Raw genomic sequence first — 19,510 nt, 5'->3', positions numbered from 1 at the left:
GCGGGCTACTCACGATGTTTTAGAATTATGGGCATGTGGGTTGGTTTTAGAAATATTCCTCTCTTGCTGTAGTGCAGGATTAACAGAGGAGAAAAAAATCTGACAAACACACACTGTTCATTTGCATGTTGTATCCCACGGTGGAAATTACAATGGCGTGCAATTAATATGCACATAAATTAAAAGTGAGAGGGTTCTAAATTCCAGGCACAGGCGGTCTTCCTAGAGGAAGAGAAAGGCCTCCGTTGGCGGAGTAACAAGCAGAGTGTTCACACGCTAAATTAGGGAAGGAGGGAGGAAAGTGTTTCTGCAAGTAGCCTACACCAGCCCTATACCACCCCCACCACTCTCCCCAAGGACAAATGTAGTCCTATTCATGAAATGACGGTATGCAGAATACCTAGCTCCACATAAAGGTGGGCGTTTCCACTTAACCACTCCATAAACATCATACAATATTATATTAAAAAACATATAATTATGGAAATTGTTTGCAGTTATGTTATTGCACTGTAAATGGTAATGATCAGATGGTCCATTTAAGGTTGACATATTGCCCCACCCCTTATGTCGTATATAATTGTATGGATAAAGGTTTACAAAAACAACTATTTTGATTACCCCATACAGTGCCTAGTGAAAGTCTACACACCCTTTTCACAGTCTTCACATTTTGCTGCCTTAAAATTGAACTTAAAAAGGGATTACATTAGATTATTTTCCTACAGTTGGTGGAAACATCTTTTGCTGCCATTAATTACAGCTGTGAATAGAAAATACAGCAATATTCAAACCTTGTCAATCTATGATTTTCAAGCATATTCAAATCAGGACTGAGACTGGACCACTCAGGTACACTCAATATCTCTTGGAAAGCCATTCTGGTTTATCTTTGGCATTGCGTTATTGTCCAGCTGAAAAATAGAACTATCCCAGTGTTAGGTTTTCAGAAAACTTAAAGAGTGTTTTCCTCTAACTTTTTTTCTTGGCTTTGCTCCTACCATATTTATTTTGATCCATACCTATTAGCATACCTATAACATGATTCTGCCACCACAATACTTTCAAATACAGAAGGTTTTACTCTGTGTTGTGCTGTATTGAATTTGATCCAAACCTGTAGTTTTTAATTTAACCCTCCTGCTGTGTTTTGGTATAATTTGACCAATTTACACGTTTTCTCTGAAAAATGTAGTTCATTTAATCTGATTGTCATAAGGTTCCATGACTTTGTCCACACAGGGCATCTGAACACACAAAATACATTTTGATGATTTTCATTACATTTTGGGTGTTTTATTTAACTTTTGTACACCTGTGGTGTTCCTGGTCAGAAATGACCGTCATTAGAAATGAATGGGTGAGACTACAATTAGTGTATAAAATTGAGTTCAGGCATATAGCCATTCATCAGATGGACACACTTCTCCCAGACCTCCACACACACACCTCACTCCCCTTCTTGGCTTCTATGGCAACCCCCACGGGAACATTTCCCCAATAGAATCTTTCCCCCACGGGAACCACACCTGTTGGCATTCTCACAAACAATCGCAACATTGTTTCAATAATTTATAGAACTTTTCTCGAAGCTCTGGTATATAAAGCTTTTTTGAGGCCTTGCTCACAATTCATTCTGTGGCAGCACAATGGCCAAACGATATAGTGTATATGAGGCTCTTGATCATATCTTTGATCATGACACTGGTGAGGAGGAGAGAGTCCTTGTTAAACTTTGACACAAAGTAGTCTGTGATAAATAGCACAATATGTTTCATCTGAGTATTTGTTATAGTCAAAATAATCCATACATTATGCTTTTTTACTCAACATCTAGTTTGTTGTATGAACTCAGGTCAATAAGGCCTACATGCCATTAATAGCAAATATAAGTTCACAACTTTTAATGTTCACAACAACTTAAGTTGATAAAAAGATCTAACACAACATTAGGTGATAATATATGTATTGTTATGGATTTATAATCAGCTATAATGGGGCGGTCATTTTGGACCGGGAACACAGAATTAATTAACATGAAACGAACACAACAGGAGGGTTAAGCCAAAAAGTTCATTTCCGTGTTATTTTGCAATATTTCTTAACAGCCTTGTTGCAAACAGAATGGATGATATGGAGTGGATTTTTTAAATACAGGATTCCTTCTTTGTCATACAGGCCAGTAATGTGGAGTGAATGCAATGTTGTTGATCCTCTGTATTTTCAAGTATTGTTGTGGCAGCATCATGGTATGCCTGTCACCAGCACCAGGATCAAAAGAAATATGAAAGGAATAAAGCCCAGCTAAAAAGCTAGAGGAAACCATCCACTTCTGAAAACCTAATCCTGAGGTACAGTTCTATTTTTCAGCAGGACAATTACACACGTTTTAACGACAAAGACACCACAATCCTGACTTAAATAAGCTTGAGAATCAGAAACAAGGTTTGCATATTGATGTCCATCAAGGATTCCCAACCAATTTTATTGAGCTTGAGGAATTTTTACAAAAACAATGGATATACACTGAGTGTACAAAACATGCTCTTTCCATGACATAGACTGACCAGGTGAAAGCTATGATCCCTTATTGATGACACCTGTTAAATCCACTTCAATCAGTGTAGATGAAGGGGAGGAGACAGGTTAAAGAAAGATTTTAAAGCTTTGAGACAATTGAGACATGGATTGTGTATCTGTGCCATTCAGAGGGTGAATGGGCAAGACAAAATATTTAAGTGCCTTAAAATGGGGTATGGTAGTAGGTGCCAGGTACACCGGTTTGAATGTGTCAAGAACTGCAACGCTGCTGGGTTTTTCACACTCGACAGTTTCCCGTGTGTATCAAGAATGGTTCACAACCCAAGGACATCCAGACAACCTGACCCAACTGTGGGAAGCATTGTAGTCAACATGGGCCAGCATCCCTGTGGAACGCTTTCGACACCTGGTAGAGACCATAACCCGACGAGTTGAGGCTGTTCTGAGGGCAAAGGGGGGTGCAACTCAATATTAGGAAGGTGTTCATAATGTTTTGTACACCCAGTGTATGTTGCCCTGAGAGTTGTGCAAGGTTGTTAGAATCCTATTCAAAATTATTCACAGCTGCCAAATATTAACTCTGGAGTAATCTTTAATTTTTGTAATAATTTGGAACATTTTCCATAATTCTTTCACTTTCAAAATGTGGAATAGGTTGTGTAGGCTGGTACTCCCCACAGGAGAACCCTTTTTAGTTCCAGGGAGAACCCCTTTGGGTTCCACGTAGAAACCACTCTGGAAAGGGTCCTACATGGAACCCAAAAGGATTCTTCAAAGGGTTCTACTATGGGGACCATCAAAGAACCCTTTTGGGTTCTAGATAGCACCTTTTTTCTACGGATGTAGTGACTGTATATGAAGTGCTTACTCATTGACCTGCGTCTAGTATTTATTCACAAATGACAATGCAAGGTAAATATAAAAGTTGGTCTTATAGACTCAACCCTATATGGATATGTCTTATAAGTTTCAGTTATTGGGCATGATCTGCCTAAAGATTTGTAAGTATTCTTAATGCTGCAGATAATGAAACCTCATATTGAGATTTAGTTCTGTTATGGATCTACCTGTAGGCAAATCTTATTGATAGGCCTAATATCGACATGTAATAATATCATAAAAAAGCACAATTATATCTGTCATTTTTGTAACTTTTTTTTTAATAGGCTTCTAATGAATTACAACCTCTTCATAGCCTAATTGCCATGGTTATTGTACACATGGTTTGAGCCTAGGGGTGTTGAATGTGTAGAAATGTAGCCCCCATCCTTGATACAAAAGATTGCTCGTGCAGGATAGGCCAATTCCTTGATAGAGGTCGCCACCAAGTGATTTTATTTGTCCATTACATGTTTCTTCCAAAAAAACATTGGTGTCAAATTAAATAGGCCTAATTATACCGATTTAGATTATATTAATTTGCATGCAGTATCCTAGCATTGTAATAAAAAAAATGCATGGGCTCATAGACTTTGTTTAAATGGTATAGGCCTCTAAGCCTCCATTCACTGTAACACTACATGGCCATTCTATATCCATCAGTTGCTTTAAAATTGGTTACTTTTAAATAACATCAGCAACTGAGAGAGTAGGCATAATGTACTGACTATGTAGAACCAGAATCAATCAAACCCTAAACAACAGGGGTGAAATGGCATGTTTACACGTGTGTAAATACTACATGTCGATTCAATTGAATTAAGCCCACACACAGTCATGTCCTCATCTCAATATGAGCATATATCAAACCAGTTACAAAGCAATGTAAAAATGGCATAAATGGTGTAAGTCGTCAACAGTGAATTCATGATATCTTTGGAACAGGTGAACTACGACCTTGCTGTCAATTCTCACTTGGGTGTAATGCTTACTTATACCCGCTAGAGGGGGCACACTACCTCTAACTCAGGGCTTTCCAATCCTGTTTCTGGAGAGCTGCCGTCCTGTAGGTTTTCACTCCAACCCTAATCTATCCTGATTCTAATAATTAGCTGGTTGATAAACTAAATCAGGTTTGGATTGGAGCGAAAACCTACAGGAGGGTAGCTCTCCAGGAACAGGGTAGAAGAGCCTGCTCTAACCAAAGCCATACATTTATTGTTCACATGAATGTATACAGTAGGCCTATATGCATCCATGTCTGTCTCTAATCAGAATGAAAACTCAGGTGGGCTTCTGTTAAAATAATCTCAATCATAACTTTTTACAGTTTTTTCATATGAAAGACAAAAAGGTACAAGTTGAAAACTTATTTGACCCAGGCTTAGTTACTTTTTATGTTGTATTCTCTTTACAAAATAACAGATACAGCCTCTGCACTTTGGAAACTCCAAATTAATTGGCCTCCCTCTAGTCTCTTATTTGGGCATCCTGGTTCTCAAGAACCTGTCACCCTTTTTGAACCCTCAGCAGTTTGGTCGTCTTAGCTGAAAATTGGTGGGCTCTCACTCCCAGAAAACAACCAGTATTAACACATGGTGATTGCTTTACTGTAACATTTGACTCCACCTGTTCACTATAGCCCAGATACTGGATTCCAGTCCTCCTCCTGATTGCCACATTTAAGCTCTGATTGTAGAGGTACAGCTGATGGAGGTGAGAGGGTTTGTTGGCTCCGTTGCCATGGACACTGAATGTTGCTTGGCAGCCTGACAGGATGCTTTGGAAACCAAGTGCGGCGGAGCAGCGGGTCACTGCAGAGAGAGGGAGCTGCACCCACACACCTTTCACGTGGACTAACACACTCTCCACACAGAGAGAAAGAGAGGGAGAGAGGAATAGAAGTGAAAAAGAAAGGAAAGATTGGCTTATGAAGAGGGAGCGAGAGGAGAGCGCAAGGGTGAGGCAGTGAAAAACAATATTTACAAGTATGTCAGATATTGTCTGACCTCAAAAGTGGTCCAATATCAAGATAAATCAATTTCCCACAACATCTATTGAGAAGATTTAGCTGTAGCCTATGTCAAAAAAATAAATATGGGCCCCACACACACACACACACACACACTCTGATTGGTACTGATTCTGGTCCGCTGGACACAAGAGCCCTGATAAAGAGCAATCGGGTTACATCACTATAGCAGCCTGCTTCCCTCCTCAAAGCCTCTTGTTGCTAATGTGTTTGTTTGGATGGGATGAAGGGTCTCTAGCCTGCGGAAGTCTGGGGTGAGAGAGGCAGCTAGGTCACCAGGGACACTGCATTTAGCTTGAACGCCAAATCAACTGAGACAGAGACACTCATAATGTCATTGTGGAACCCTTTTTCTTTCAACTAAAAACATTAACCTTATGCAACAATATGATCATATATGTGTCCCCACAATCAGGATCCTCCACATAAGTGCTGTCTGCATATTGCCTACACAACTAATATTATGGTGACTTTTGAAAACATTGCTTATTCGTGAGAAGTAACTATTGTGTGGAATGTGCTTGGACACTTACCTGATCTTCCATAACATTACATAGCTCTTGATGACTGTTTCAGAATAAACAAAGTTTTCTAATTGCAAGTGAACCCCTTACCAAAATAATAATGTATACTGAACAAAAATATAAATGCAACATGTAAAGTGTTGGTGCCATGTTTCATGTTCCATATGCACAAAAAGCTTATTTATCTCAAACTGTTTGCACAAATAAGTGTACATCCCTGTTAGTGATGAGCATTTCTCCTTTGCCAAGATAATCCATTCACCTGACAGGTGTGGCATATCAAGAACCTGATTATACAGCATGATCATTACACAGGTGCACCTTATGCTGGAGACAATAAAAGGCCACTCTAAAATGTGCAGTTCTGTCACACAACACAATGCCACAGATGTCTCAAGTTTTGAGCGAGCGTGCAATAGGCATGCCGAATGCAGGAATGTCCACCAGAGCTGTTGCCAGAGAATTTAATGTTAATTTATCTACCATAAACTGCCTCCAACATCGTTTTAGAGAATTTGGTAGTACATCCAACCGGCCTCACAACCGGAGACCACGTGTAACCATGCCAGCCCAGGACCTCCACACCCGGCTTCTTCACCTGTGGGATCGTCAGAGACCAGCCACCCAGACAGCTGCTGAAACTGTGGATTTGCACAACCGAAGAATTTCTGCACAAACTGTCAGAAACCATCTCAGGGAAGCTCATCTGCGTGCTCGTCGTCCTCACCAGGGTATTGACCTGACTGCAGTTTGGCTTCGTAACCGACTTCAGTGGGCAAATGCTTACATTCCATGGCCACTGGCACGCTGGAGAAGTGTGCTCTTCATGGATGAATCCCGGTTTCAACTGTACTGGGAAGATGGCAGACAGCGTGTATGGCGTCATGTGGGCAAGCGGTTTGCTGATGTCAACGTTCTGAACAGAGTGCCTCATGGTGGCGGTGGGGTTATGGTATAGGCAGGTATAAACTAAGGACAGCGAACACAATTGCCTTTTATCGATGGCATTTTGAATGCACAGAGATACTGTGACCAGGTCTTGAGGCCCATTGCCGTGCCATTCATCCACCGCCATCACCTCATGTTTCAGCTTAATAATACACGGCCCCATGTCACAAGGATCTGTACACAATTCCTGGAAGCTGAACATGTCCCAATTCTTCTATGGCCTGTATACTCACCAGACATGTCACCCATTGAGTATGTTTGGGATGCTCTGAATCGACGTGTACGACAGCGCGTTCCAGTTCCCGCCAATATCCAACAACTTCGCACAACCATTGAAGAGGAGTAGGACAACATTCCACAGGCACAATCTAGAGCCCGATCAACTTTGAAGGAGATGTCTCTGGGGACTTATTCCCACCAGTGTGAATAGTTTGTTTTTATTTCCCATGGTATCTCCATGGCTCCAAGTCCAACTGGTTGAAGGCTATGCTGTCCAACTCTAGGAAAAGGCCGGCGTGAGAGAGGCCAACAGGGTGCCCATCTGTTTGCATTAATTCTCCTCTGCAAAACCCCACTATGTAAGCTCCTTACATAAAGCATAAAATACAGTGTAATCTCTCTACCTACAGCCTACTCCTCCCCACTACCTACTTCTGTTGCTTGATTACCCCCCAATGATCTCTCTTTCTGATTATCTGGCTGTTAGTCGATGGATCACAAAAAGTCCAATGTACATTTATGGATACACTGATTAAAGTGTCAGGCAAGTAAATGGTCCATTTGCAGAGCTTCCCTGGCTGGGTGTTTCCATATTTTGCTCTGCATCGACTGTGGCAGCATAGAATGAAATACGACACATTAATGGTGTTTGTGTGTGTGTGAGAGAGAGATCGAGAAAGAGAGAAATGGGAAGTTAAGGAGAGCCCCCAAAAGTGACTGGAAATATTACAACAGGCAAACAAAGGCACATTTGATCTAAATAAGAGGAACCTCATCTGCAGTTCGATAAAATGCAAAATGTGGGAAAAGATTAAAGTAGGCCCATTAAACGTTTTATTCATTTTTTTGTGTCATCAAATCAAATGAAATTGTATTGGTCACATACACGTGTTTAGCAGATGGTACTGCGGTTGTAGCGAAATGCTTTTAAATCTGTCATCAGCCTGTCTAATAATAAATGGACACATTTGTTTCAAAAATGGAGATACTGACATCATTAATAAACCGTAGGCTACTTTCAGATACAATATCATTGAATATTTCTGTGATACCATGTCCTGTAACTTTAGATTTGACAGCCCTGACAATTTGCTTCATACCGACGAAGTGGTGACGTAGGCTACGTGCGACAGACTGTAATATGAAACTAAATAAGATATGAATACTGTATGCATATTTTCATTAGTCTGGAATAAATAACATTACGTGTTTATACTGGTGAAGTAGCCTTAAAACTTTACAGATGATTATGAGCAAATGAACATTCAAGCGTGTCATGCGCTTCACACTACATGCGTACATTTCCATTTCTATGCAGACCAGCATCACCCCTTTCCTCACTGTAAACACCATTTTCTTCCGCAGCCATGAAACGCTGCTCTGCGTTTCGCTCATTGCGTACCCTACCCTTCAAGTCTGCAGAAATCGAAGTTTCCAATTTTACCTCATTAGGTGATACCCATTGTACAGGATTTGTATGCTACTTTCCGTAGGTTATGCTGTACCTATATGCTACTTTATGGAGCTTATGGATGCACTTTTGTCCAACAGCATATATAGCCAAATAATAAGACCGAATGCAAGAGACATTTATTGAGGGAAAACGCACACGTATAAGGTCAGATGATTGGCCACATTCAATAGCCGTAGAAGAGGAAATAGAATGTTTATGTTGCTATTACGCTACAAGGCCAACACATAAGAAATCACTGGCATCACAATTGAAATGGCACACTGCATTACTTCAAACGCTGTGCGTAAATTCGAGAAGTAAGACAATATTGACAATGGATATCATGATTCAAATAGAGACATTCCCACGTACAGTAAAATAGAAGAGGCGGAGGGATACACTCACACATGATCTCACCATTAGTCCTTCCTACTTCACGGATCACCTTCTACTAACTTCACGTTGACGAGTCGAATCCTCTGACTTCTCCAGTGATTGGTTAAACAACACGAATATCTCTTGCCTATTGGTCCGGCTAGTGTCAATCATGAAGCAGTGCCAATCAAGATAGATTGGGCAGCAGCAGCTACATTGTATCGTTTGACAGAACTAAATAGTTACCTTGTTCATCAAGAGGAACGATTTTTTAAATTTATACTGACGTCGACAGACAGCCTGTTAACATAATCTTTATTCCTCAATCAACATTTTAAATACATAGTCATATATTTTTGAATCTCCGGTTTTACCAGACAGATGTGGATACAGTTCTACAGGGTAAGTCACTCTTCACAAGCTCGCTAACGTTACCCAGGTTAGCTACCTGCTAGTGAATATGTTTGGTCAGTAACATTAGGCATCTGTTTAGTTTGAATAACTTACATTTAACAACATGTTGCTTTCGAATGGCCACTTTCTGATGTCATTGAACTGAGGGCAACTCCAAGCAACCATAATTTGGTGTGGTGGTCGCGCGCTGTCTCGTGCTTTATTTTGAGTGTCAAGGGTAGACTACATGATGGAGAGTTTGCTTGCTGCTTTGTATTTCTTGCAAACTAGGGATTACTTTATGTCACCTCAATGGTATGATACTAGCACAGTTAATAAACGCTAATAATTGGTGACTGTATTGATGTAGGGATTCTCTTCCTTCATGAGCGCAACAGCCGTGGTGACCGTTCACCAGGAGCTGTCAGAACGATTTATGAAAAGTGCCACCGATGTTTTGACACGATTACTCTTCAATTCTTTGAATTGATTTAACTTAAGTGAGTAGAATGAATAGTTTACTGAACACTTTATTCCTGTTAAGATGCTATGGTTGGTTGTTCCTTCATGGCAGACACGCAATTTGATGGTCTCTTTCTCCATCGGCAAGAGAGTTACAGCATAGCATAGCGCCAAGAGAGCATCAAGGTGTCAGAAAAAAAGTAATTTAAGGAACCTTTGGTGTCAACGGAATGCGCATGTAAGCCAACGTTAATGTTTTGCATCTATCAAATGGTAAACATTGCCAAAACACTTGACCTGACTGTATAACAATTTGACGGCGCAAAAATGGTTGCCTGTGGTGTAATTGCTGTTTCCTCAAGGGAAAAGTGTCAACAAACTATTGATTACTCCTAAAATCCGGAATCCATTTTGCCTGTGAAAGTGTTGGAGATAGCATGTGTAGACTAAATCTTCAGTGTAATTAGTGTGTTGTAATAGGAATTCTTTCCCAATATTCTTTGAGGGATAAATTATATTCTGTCAGTTTTTCCATTACCCTTGCATGTTGTTTTTACAGTAAAATAGGAAGTCTAGTTATTTTAATTAATGCTCTGCCTAAACCTTAATATGTAACAGTTTAGTGTCTCACTTGTGGGATTAAATGTATTAATGTCTTTCCCCTCCCCCCATAAATGAGGGGCATAAACTGATGAGTGTTTCAGCTATGCATGTAGGTATAGTGCACGTTGTGATTCCAGTCAGGGTGTCACATGTCAGAGACAGGGTCCTCAGGGACACAGTCCAGATAGAGGTTCTCACCAGCCCTGGCAAGCCTCAGAGCAGTCAGAGACCGAGTAGGAGATTACAGGACAATGAGCTGTCCCCGTAATGACATGCCCCTGTGTTTGCCGCTGAGGAGTACTTACAGGTAAGACAGGGAACAAATTACACTTTTCACCCTGATAAAAAGATAAAGGCTAATCTGTTTTCATCGTTAAGACAGTATGGGTCAGGACCAGTGCCATGGACTGGGTATTCCAACCAATACAAAATAACTCTGCTGTCTCTGACATTGTCAAGATGTCAGAGCTAATGGGAGCTTTACACCCCTCCCCCTACCTTATCTATTCTCATCTCTCTGGAAGACACTGGCCCTCATGAGTCTCCTGTGCTGGCCTCAATTTTGACATCATTAGAGGCTCCCGCCATCATTCCCGCATGTGCCACAGGACACGGTTGGATGTCATGAAATAGTTTAAAGTGTTTAGGCATTGCAATTGGATTGGATGATTTGCACCCTCTTTATTTCTCAACACACACACACACACACACACACACACACACACACACACACACACACACACACACACACACACACACACACACACGGCCTAAATTGGCAGATTGAGTGTAAGTAGACTTTTACTTTGCTGAGCCTAAAAGCGACAAATAACTTTTAGGCTCAGCAAAGTAAAAGCCTTTTTTGTGCCTGAGAAGCGTGACCGCATCCTACTAGCCTCTGCCAGACAAGTCTCTTACAATTTTTTTTATTTAACCTTTTATTTAACTAGGTAAGTCAGTTAAGAACAAATCTTTATTTACATTGACGGCCTAGGAACAGAGAGCAAACTGCCTTGTTCAGGGACAGAACGACAGATTTTTACCTTGTCAGCTTGGGGATTCAATCTAGCAACCTTTCGGTTACTGGCCCAACGCTCTAACCACTAGGCTAGCTGCCGCTCCTCCTTCTCTCTTATTTAATAATGGGCAACTCAAAAATGTAACTTAAGTTATATTAAAGGCAAATGGGTAACACTTTACATTAAGTTGGTCTTATACCTATGTAATAACTCTGTAATTACTCAAGTGAAAACATAATGTTTTTATGGCGCCCTCAGAATAGCCATGCCACATGGTGGCTCCAGTCAAAAAAATAAGATTCCTCTTGTTAAATCAGTCTCCAAGGAATAACAATCATCCTCTCATGCTGCAGTGACCTGCTTAACTGCAAACACAGATGGTCAGCTATTGTGCTCTTCAGACATCTCACATGTGGCAGTCTGTATGGAATAATAGCTGAATGTTTTCATGTAAGTGTTTGAGTATGTGCCCATACAATTACTGTATTTTTATGTGTGGTACATGTGTGAATGTAAAATATTTGTTTTGGCGTGAGCATCTATTGGGAGGGAGGGAATGACAGAGAGAGTAAGGATACATGAGAAGGGATAGAAGTGGGGGTCTAGCAATCTATGGATTAGACTAAAGAATGAGTGATCAGCATAGCCCTAAATCCTTAAGATGCCTGCTGCCCAGAACATTCTATTGGTCAAGGCCTTCTCTCCTCCAATTACAGTGTAATTTCAATTAAGCACTAATCTCTGGGACAATCAATGGTGTACTGGCCACCCCTTGCCTGACACAAATATTAATGTGATTTAATCACTGCCTAACCCTAGGCTAAAATAATGACTGGACAGTTCAAGGTAAATATCTGTCTGACCTCCCATGCACTGGCTTACAGCTGGCCTCATGTTATCTCGCTCTATTGCGAAGGAAGATGTCTTACCTTCACTTCAGTCAGGTCAGATAAGTATAGGTCAGATAAGTATAGCCTCTGCTTATTGTAATGCCGAAGAACCCAATTGTTCCACCTGTAACAAACCAACAGCTTTGGAAAGAATGAGAGCATTTTAGTTATATCAAGTATAAAGTACTGAGTGTGTGTTCTCGCCGTGTTTGTTTCATTGCCTCTTTTTTTGTGTTCTTTTATTCCAAGGCAGCTTTGCCCACTGCTTTTCCCACGCTGAGTGTTGAGAGCAGGAAGAACTCCGCTGCACAGCAGGGTCCTGCCTTCTGCCATTATGGCTGTGATTCAATCATCACAGGGCCTCACTTTACCCCAGCACACTGTAAGGGAAAGAAATGTCACCCTCTCTCTTCGCTTAATGGAGCCACAAGCCAAAGGTGCTTAAAGTGAGAAGTATACTGGCAAGCTTTGCCTCTCCATCCCCTTTCTTTCCATGTCATTTCAAAATGGCCTCCCCTCAATGCTTCATCCTGAAATTGCAGCCAGAGGACCTCTGCACAGGGCAAAGATCTACAGAGGTGTAATGTGGGAAGCAGTCTTGGCAACCTTTGTCTCCCAACCGTCCCCTGCAAGGATTAAAGCCCAGTGAGCTCTGCTTCTCCTTGGCTATAGGGCAGAAAACTCTTTACTAACCCAGGACTAATCTCTCCTCCAGAAAGCTCTTAATTGCTGACCTCATGTAGAGTGATGGCCCAGTAACCGAAAGGTTTCTGCATCGAATCACCGAGCTGACAAGGTAAAAATCTGTCGTTCTGACCCTGAACAACGCAGTTAGCCCACTGTTCCCCGTTAGGCCGTCATTGTAAATAAGAATTTGTTCTTAACTGACTTGCCTAGTTAAATAAGTTTACATTTAAAAAATAAATAATAGAGCCATCAGCAGCTGATTCAGGGGTTAAACATCAATTAAGGTAATGTGCAGAGATGCACAGAGGAGAGAGGGCTCCAGTCCAGATGACCGGGAGGTCAACTAGGCCCTAGGGTCCCTGAAGGAAAGAGGGGGCCAGTGGAGGGGATACTGTGGAAGAAGTAAAGATGTGAAGTGCCCGCTTAGGGATGAGTGGTTTGGACCATGGAATGGAACAGGTTGATGGTGATAATGAGATTCTCTACCGATCAGTGGTAATAGAACATGAAAAACGGTTCGGTACTAGACTTTTTGTTACTTTCGTTTCTTCTGTCAAACGTGTTTCACGTTGTCTACTGATTGAGAGAGGATTAAGTCTATCAGCGCAGTCGATGTCCCCTTATAGCACGAGAGCACCATGCATGCTCCACTTACTCATTGCTAGCTTTAGCCTGTCCGGAGGAACCACTGTTCTAACTTGTAGTCTGGGCTGCATCACCACTCGTGCTGCACAGAAGTTAACACACTTCAATAATGCAACACGTCATGTAGAAATGTTGAAACTGTTCATTACTGGTTGCCAAACAATGTCCATTACAGGCTAGAGCACTTTACAATGCAAGAAGATGATACCGGCATCTTCCAGATTTGTAGGCTAACTTTCCTTGCTAGCTTACAGTTGAAGCTAACATAAATTCACTTACCTAGTACCTTGTTTGTGATAATATGCAAACCTGATTTTCTCCGAAAACTTGATTCTTTCATTTCGTGTCCCTCGCCTCACGTCTCTTCCAGTCAATATCATCTTTGCTGGTGCCTTGAACTGACTGTGTGTGTGTGTGTGTGTGTGTGTGTGTGTGTGTGTGTGTGTGTGTGTGTGTGTGTGTGTGTGTGTGTGTGTGTGTGTGTGTGTGTGTGTGTGTGTGTGTGTGTGTGTGTGTGTGTGTGTGTGTGTGTGTGTGTGTGTGTGTGTGTGTGGTGAATGACGTCATGGGTCTTAACTACAGAGACAGCTCACACTTTTATAGGAGAAGAGATTGCTTCTTCTATTCAAATGTTGTTGATCAGTTAGGGCAGGGATTCGGGGCTTAGATTAATTCAAATGTATGATTTAGCACGATATTTCAAATGCCTGTATCGCAAGAATCAAGTTTTTATTTTCATGAGTGTTTGTCCGCTTGTTCTCATGTTGTCTTTTTGGCCTTGCCTCCTCTGCTCCTTCTGTGCTGTTTGCACCTTTTACACACATACCAAGCCCCTCCCCCTGCCACTCACAACAACAAAGCTGAGAGATCACTTCTTCATCTCTGACAAGCGGTTTCAACTCGCTATTTGCATTTGAGGTTTGGTCCAACAGAATTGGTCATATGGACACCGAAACACATTGAGAGATTATTTTACTGTGATAGAGGAGAAATTAACCTTTCTAACCATACCATTTGTATGTCTCATCTCCATGCATGCAGAGCAGACACTACTCAAATGGGAGTATCAATGAACATTGATTCTGGAAAATGTATACTTAGTTTTTTGCGTGCGGCATTGCAATAACACGTACCGCTAGTAGCATTTTAGCTAGACTTATGCTAGCTGTCTAGTCTGTGTTTATAAATGTGCAATAACCATAAAAAGCACAATTTATATAAGGAATTGGCAACTCGTTCTCATTCTGAGAAATAAGGTAGGTCACTTGATTTCAACTTCTGAACAAAGTGGAGGGGCTAGCATGCTGTCCAAACAGTTGGAGACGGACATAATGGTGTGTTTGTAACAATCCAACTGTTCTACCTTGTTAGCTAGCAAATAGATCCAAGTTGGCTAAACCTAAAGTATAAAGATTGGATGGCTACTCACTACAGATAGGGCTGGGAATTGCCAGGGATCTTAGATTGTATCACGATACTTAAATACGATATGTATTGCGACTCACAATTTTATATTTATTGCAATTTAATACTGTGATTTTGCGATTTAATGTTCCAAACATATTGTTTTGATCAATTATATAAATAAAAGTGCTGGAAACAAATTGGCTTTCTATTTAAAAATAAGATGGAGAACGAGCTATGAAGGGAAAATACCGTAGTTTTGTGCAGGTACAGCCAACTAGAGCAAAATAATATAGCTAAATTGTCAAAACGATACGATATATTGTCAAATAATATCCCGATATGTAACTGTATCGATTTGTCTCCACCCCCATTGCTAACTCCCTAGCACCTGGGCTTGTGCTTGAGAGATTTGTTTATGAGACCTGTATTAATTTTCTATAATGCCTGCTACAAGAAGTTAGTCATTATTAGTGAATGTGCATTATGTGTGGTTCTAGTTAAATCTAACAAAACGGGCATTTTCATAGACAGACTTGAAAGCCAGATCAGTGATTATAAGTTCCAAATGGAAGGTGAACATATTGTTCTTATTCTCTAGCCCCACGAAATCAGCCAAAACAAGCTCAATAATTCAATGCTTACACACACTCCTATTGAATATGATTCACCTGTATTGTGAATAGGCCTAGGCTACATCTTGATTTACCCAGTTTATCAAAAGACTAGAGATTACTATTATGTGGTTAAAAAAACAAACAAAGTAAAAATAAAAACAAGTAAATGTAATGATATTGAACTCAAAAGGTATGGATCAAGTGCCATTCTGTGACTTTGGCTAATACTCCTTATTTTTTGTACGTATCATTTTGGTATAGAGTATCGTGATTCTAAACCTGGTATCGGTATCGAAGTCAAAATTCTAGTATCATGAGTGGCAACGGCCTGGTACAGTTGAGGTCTGATGGAGTAGAGTCTTATTCTAATTACCAAAGGGTGGTTCTTGGCATACCCCCAATCTAAAGGCAAAGTAGAGAGGATTGACATATTCTCAACATGGTTGTAGGTAGTCTATTTGAGGCTCCCATTTTGCATCTTTTACTACCCTTCAGATTTGATTCTCACCCACCTTTTCTTGGTCATTTTGAATAATTGAATGTTATGAAATAACCTGAATAGCAGTGAGAAACAGCTGAAATCCTCTCATATTATTTAGAAATACTTTATTTGACTTGAAACGGCTGCTTGCTCTCTAGTGGAGGTTCAAACACCTTCAACCTGAGCATGTAGAACTTCGCACCAGTTAATTGGGTACAAGGACGCAATGTTTCAAACGGCTCCAACACACCAAAGAGTAATCTCATGAGCATTTGAATCTGTTACATCCGTTCTCTGAACTGAAAAACTATGAGAACTGACTGGTGTCACTCTGGAAAAACAAGTTCCCTGAAACGAGGTGGTTGATTTTGTGCGATCACCGGTGTCAGCTTACAGCAAAAATAGCAGCTGTTCGCCTCTTGAAGGGGAAGTTAGGTTCCACATCTCTGCTTGTTAGAATTCAACCATAGACTTAAAGCCGTGAATGGTATAGCGATTAGCGTTCCATTGTACTGCCGGTCATAAAAGCATACCGATGATTCCCTATTAATTTAATATACTGTAGCATTCATCAATTCTCACTGGAGCCATTAGTCTACCATAGCTAAAATAACATTTCCTTTCCTTTCACAGCTCTAAATGGTCACTCTTGATCCTTGTTGTTGTAACAGCATTAGTAAGCATATTAACATCTCGCATTGATTAGATGGACTCCGAAAGATGAAGAGATCTTCCGTGGTTCTTGTAAGGGCAGCTAAATTCACTGAAATGACCCATCTCAACAGTTCTTCAAAAGTTGGTTTATCATCAGATACCATTGTCTTGTGATTGGTTTGCTCACCATGTTTCTATATGTATGTCAATCATGCATCAGGTTATAGCTTAGTGATCAATGTTTTGTAAAAATATAGCTGAAGAGAAAAAAAATCAATGGTAAATCCTTACATCCAGTTGTTGCTTTTCTCTAAAAATACTCTGCTCAGAGCACTACATTTATCCAATCCGCCTCTAAAGACTGCTTGAAATATACAGCTTTGGAGAAAAACATTGAAATCTGGGTTGACCTCCTTTTGCCTAGTAGGTAGAAACAGATGAATAAATCAAAATGGTGAATGCACGTAACATGTATTTTTATCTGGGATTATGGAATCTGTAGGAGTATATTAAAACTCCCTCATTCCGTTCCATGACGGTGTCCATATCCTTTTGTTTTCATTCTTCTTCTCTACCACTTAGTAGTTTTGCCAGAGGCTTTATCCAGATGAAGTCGAATTTCCCTCCTTAATATACTCTTTGCGAATAGAAAGGGTAATCTTGCATAATGCCAACCGAATGGGCTTTTTGGGGGTCTTTGGTGGGATCAAGGGGCGGTGAGATCAAGACATCACAACACATGTAGGCTAAATGCAACACATATGCAAGATTATCATTAACAAATTAGTCTGAGGTGAGCAGGGATTCGGAACACAGTGTTACACTACACCACACCGGGGCCAGCGTGACCTTGACTGTGGTGTCAATTTAATTACATTTGTGTTCATTCAGTTCAAATCAGGCAAGCCTTTTTTCTGTCATTTTCTACATAAAAGATGTCAAAGAAACAATGTAATGAGAACAGTATTTAGAAGTCGAGCACAAATGGTTCATAACTAACCTGAACCAGTGTGTTCAGGTAATGTTAGATTTAATGTAAGGGGAGAGGACGTTGGATCAGGATCAGCAACCAACAGTGAGCTGTATTTAATCAGAGTATAGGATGAGGCCTTTGGGAAAACCAACCCGTGTTCTTTGGAAAATGCAGCTGAATCCATTGAACAATGTGAAAACTTCAAGTACGGTGGGAAGGTCTGTCATTGTTACGAGAGTTCAAAAGCATCCAGGAGAGAGACAAAAGTAGAAATGGAGAGAGAAGAGACTTCCACAGCTGTAGAGAAATATAATAATCCCAACATTGAGACTGAAAGGGAAAAAGACCGAGTGAGACCAAGCGGCAGCTATGCCGCTGTGCTGACGGGGTTACCGTGGTGCGAGAGCAGGGACTAGGCATCACTTCGGCACAGCTGAAACGGCAAGCGCCCGAGCTGAAACACTACACCTCCGCCTCTCACACTCCTCTCTCCTTCTTCTCTCCCTCTTTCCCTTTGATCTCAAGTCCTGCCATTACTTGCTCTTCATCCTTTCCAAACTCCCCTCCCATCTTATTCCCCCCCAAACCTGTCTTACACTTGTTATGTCACTGACTTACGGCAAATGCTGTAAGTTGTGCTCTCAATTGAATGTATATCACCCTTTCCTCACTGCGGCGTGGTATAGTTTTATGGTTGTACAGATGTGGTACAGTAATGGGGCCATCTGCACAGGGCTCATTGAGTTAGCCGTGCGCTCCATGCAGGGTGTGTTAGGTTACGTTGGGAGGGAAGATGGCTGGCGTATTCCTCTTCTCTTGTGAAGCAGCCATTACCCAGAGCTGGGAATGGTTCCAGTGAGTCAGGGAGAGGGAGAGAGTAAAAAAATCCCCTCTTCACCCTGCCAAAGTGACACACTTCCCATTGTGTGTGTGTGTGTGTGTGTGGGTGGGTGCTGGTCTTGTACTGATCCCCAGCAGCAATCTGAGTAGTGTGGACAACAACTGGGAAGGGCAATCTGATGTTACCATGGAACAAGTGTTGAAATGGCAGACTACTGCTTGTCCTACAGCCTTTGGACCACTGAAATACAGTCTATAACCAGGTTTACATCCAACCTTTTTATGCGAGTAAAGTACATGTCGGATGGAAACGGCTAATTTGTTGATCAAATTTCCAAATGTAGACCAAACAAAATATGCTTGAAAAGGTGGGATCAGTTTGTGTCTGTAAAATTAAGTATGCTTGATATGGCGGTGGCAAGTCTGTGTGGTCCTCCGACTACGACTCGGGAAAGCATGCAGTTTATTAGTCTACAGATTAAATAAATTATGATGAAATTCACAGGATGGTGAAAGTGCACAGTGATGAGCTTGATGCACCTTTCCAATAAATATCCAAGTTCTTATTCTGGTGACATGGTGATCGATCTTTGGCTGCAGTTTGACAAATAAAATAATCTTGCTCTTTTGTCCATAATAATCTCATCATGTGGGCTATACCCACACTGTATCTGTGAGCTGTTGGCTTATGCACACATGCCAATACCAGAGTGGGCTATATAGCAATGCAGGTGGTCAGTTAGTTTGCCATGGGGAAAATGCAGTGACATTCTAGATTAGTGTATTTTTCTCACAATTTTTAACCGACAGCCTCACCGTTCCTCTCCATGTATTAGATAACATTTCATTTCAGCGTGTTTGCTGACTGACT

The 19,510-nt window shown here is 41.0% G+C and overlaps 1 protein-coding gene across 9 annotated transcripts in view; it reads left to right on the top strand.

Moving 5' to 3' along the window:
- Window positions 1-9,143: 9,143 nt before the first annotated feature.
- The window catches only part of LOC106605316 (myocyte-specific enhancer factor 2D homolog), a 73,399-nt gene continuing 63,032 nt past the window's right edge, over window positions 9,144-19,510 (top strand). For 8 of the 9 annotated variants that reach the window (XM_045718439.2, XM_045718438.2, XM_045718443.2 and 5 more), the window contains exon 1: window positions 9,144-9,373. Coding sequence is in view for 1 of the 9 variants with exons in the window: in XM_045718440.2 (XP_045574396.1) it covers window positions 9,353-9,373 (21 nt within the window). In the remaining 8 variants the exon portion in view is untranslated. The remainder of the gene's footprint in view (window positions 9,374-19,510) is intronic. The other variant, XM_045718440.2, reaches the window with a different exon arrangement.

The sequence above is a fragment of the Salmo salar genome, chromosome 05 (genome assembly GCF_965601325.2).
Source record: "Salmo salar chromosome 05, fSalSal1, whole genome shotgun sequence".
Classification (NCBI taxonomy): Eukaryota; Metazoa; Chordata; class Actinopteri; order Salmoniformes; family Salmonidae; genus Salmo; species Salmo salar.
Note: the sequence above shows the minus strand (reverse complement) of the source record. Positions and strands in the feature narration are given on the sequence as shown.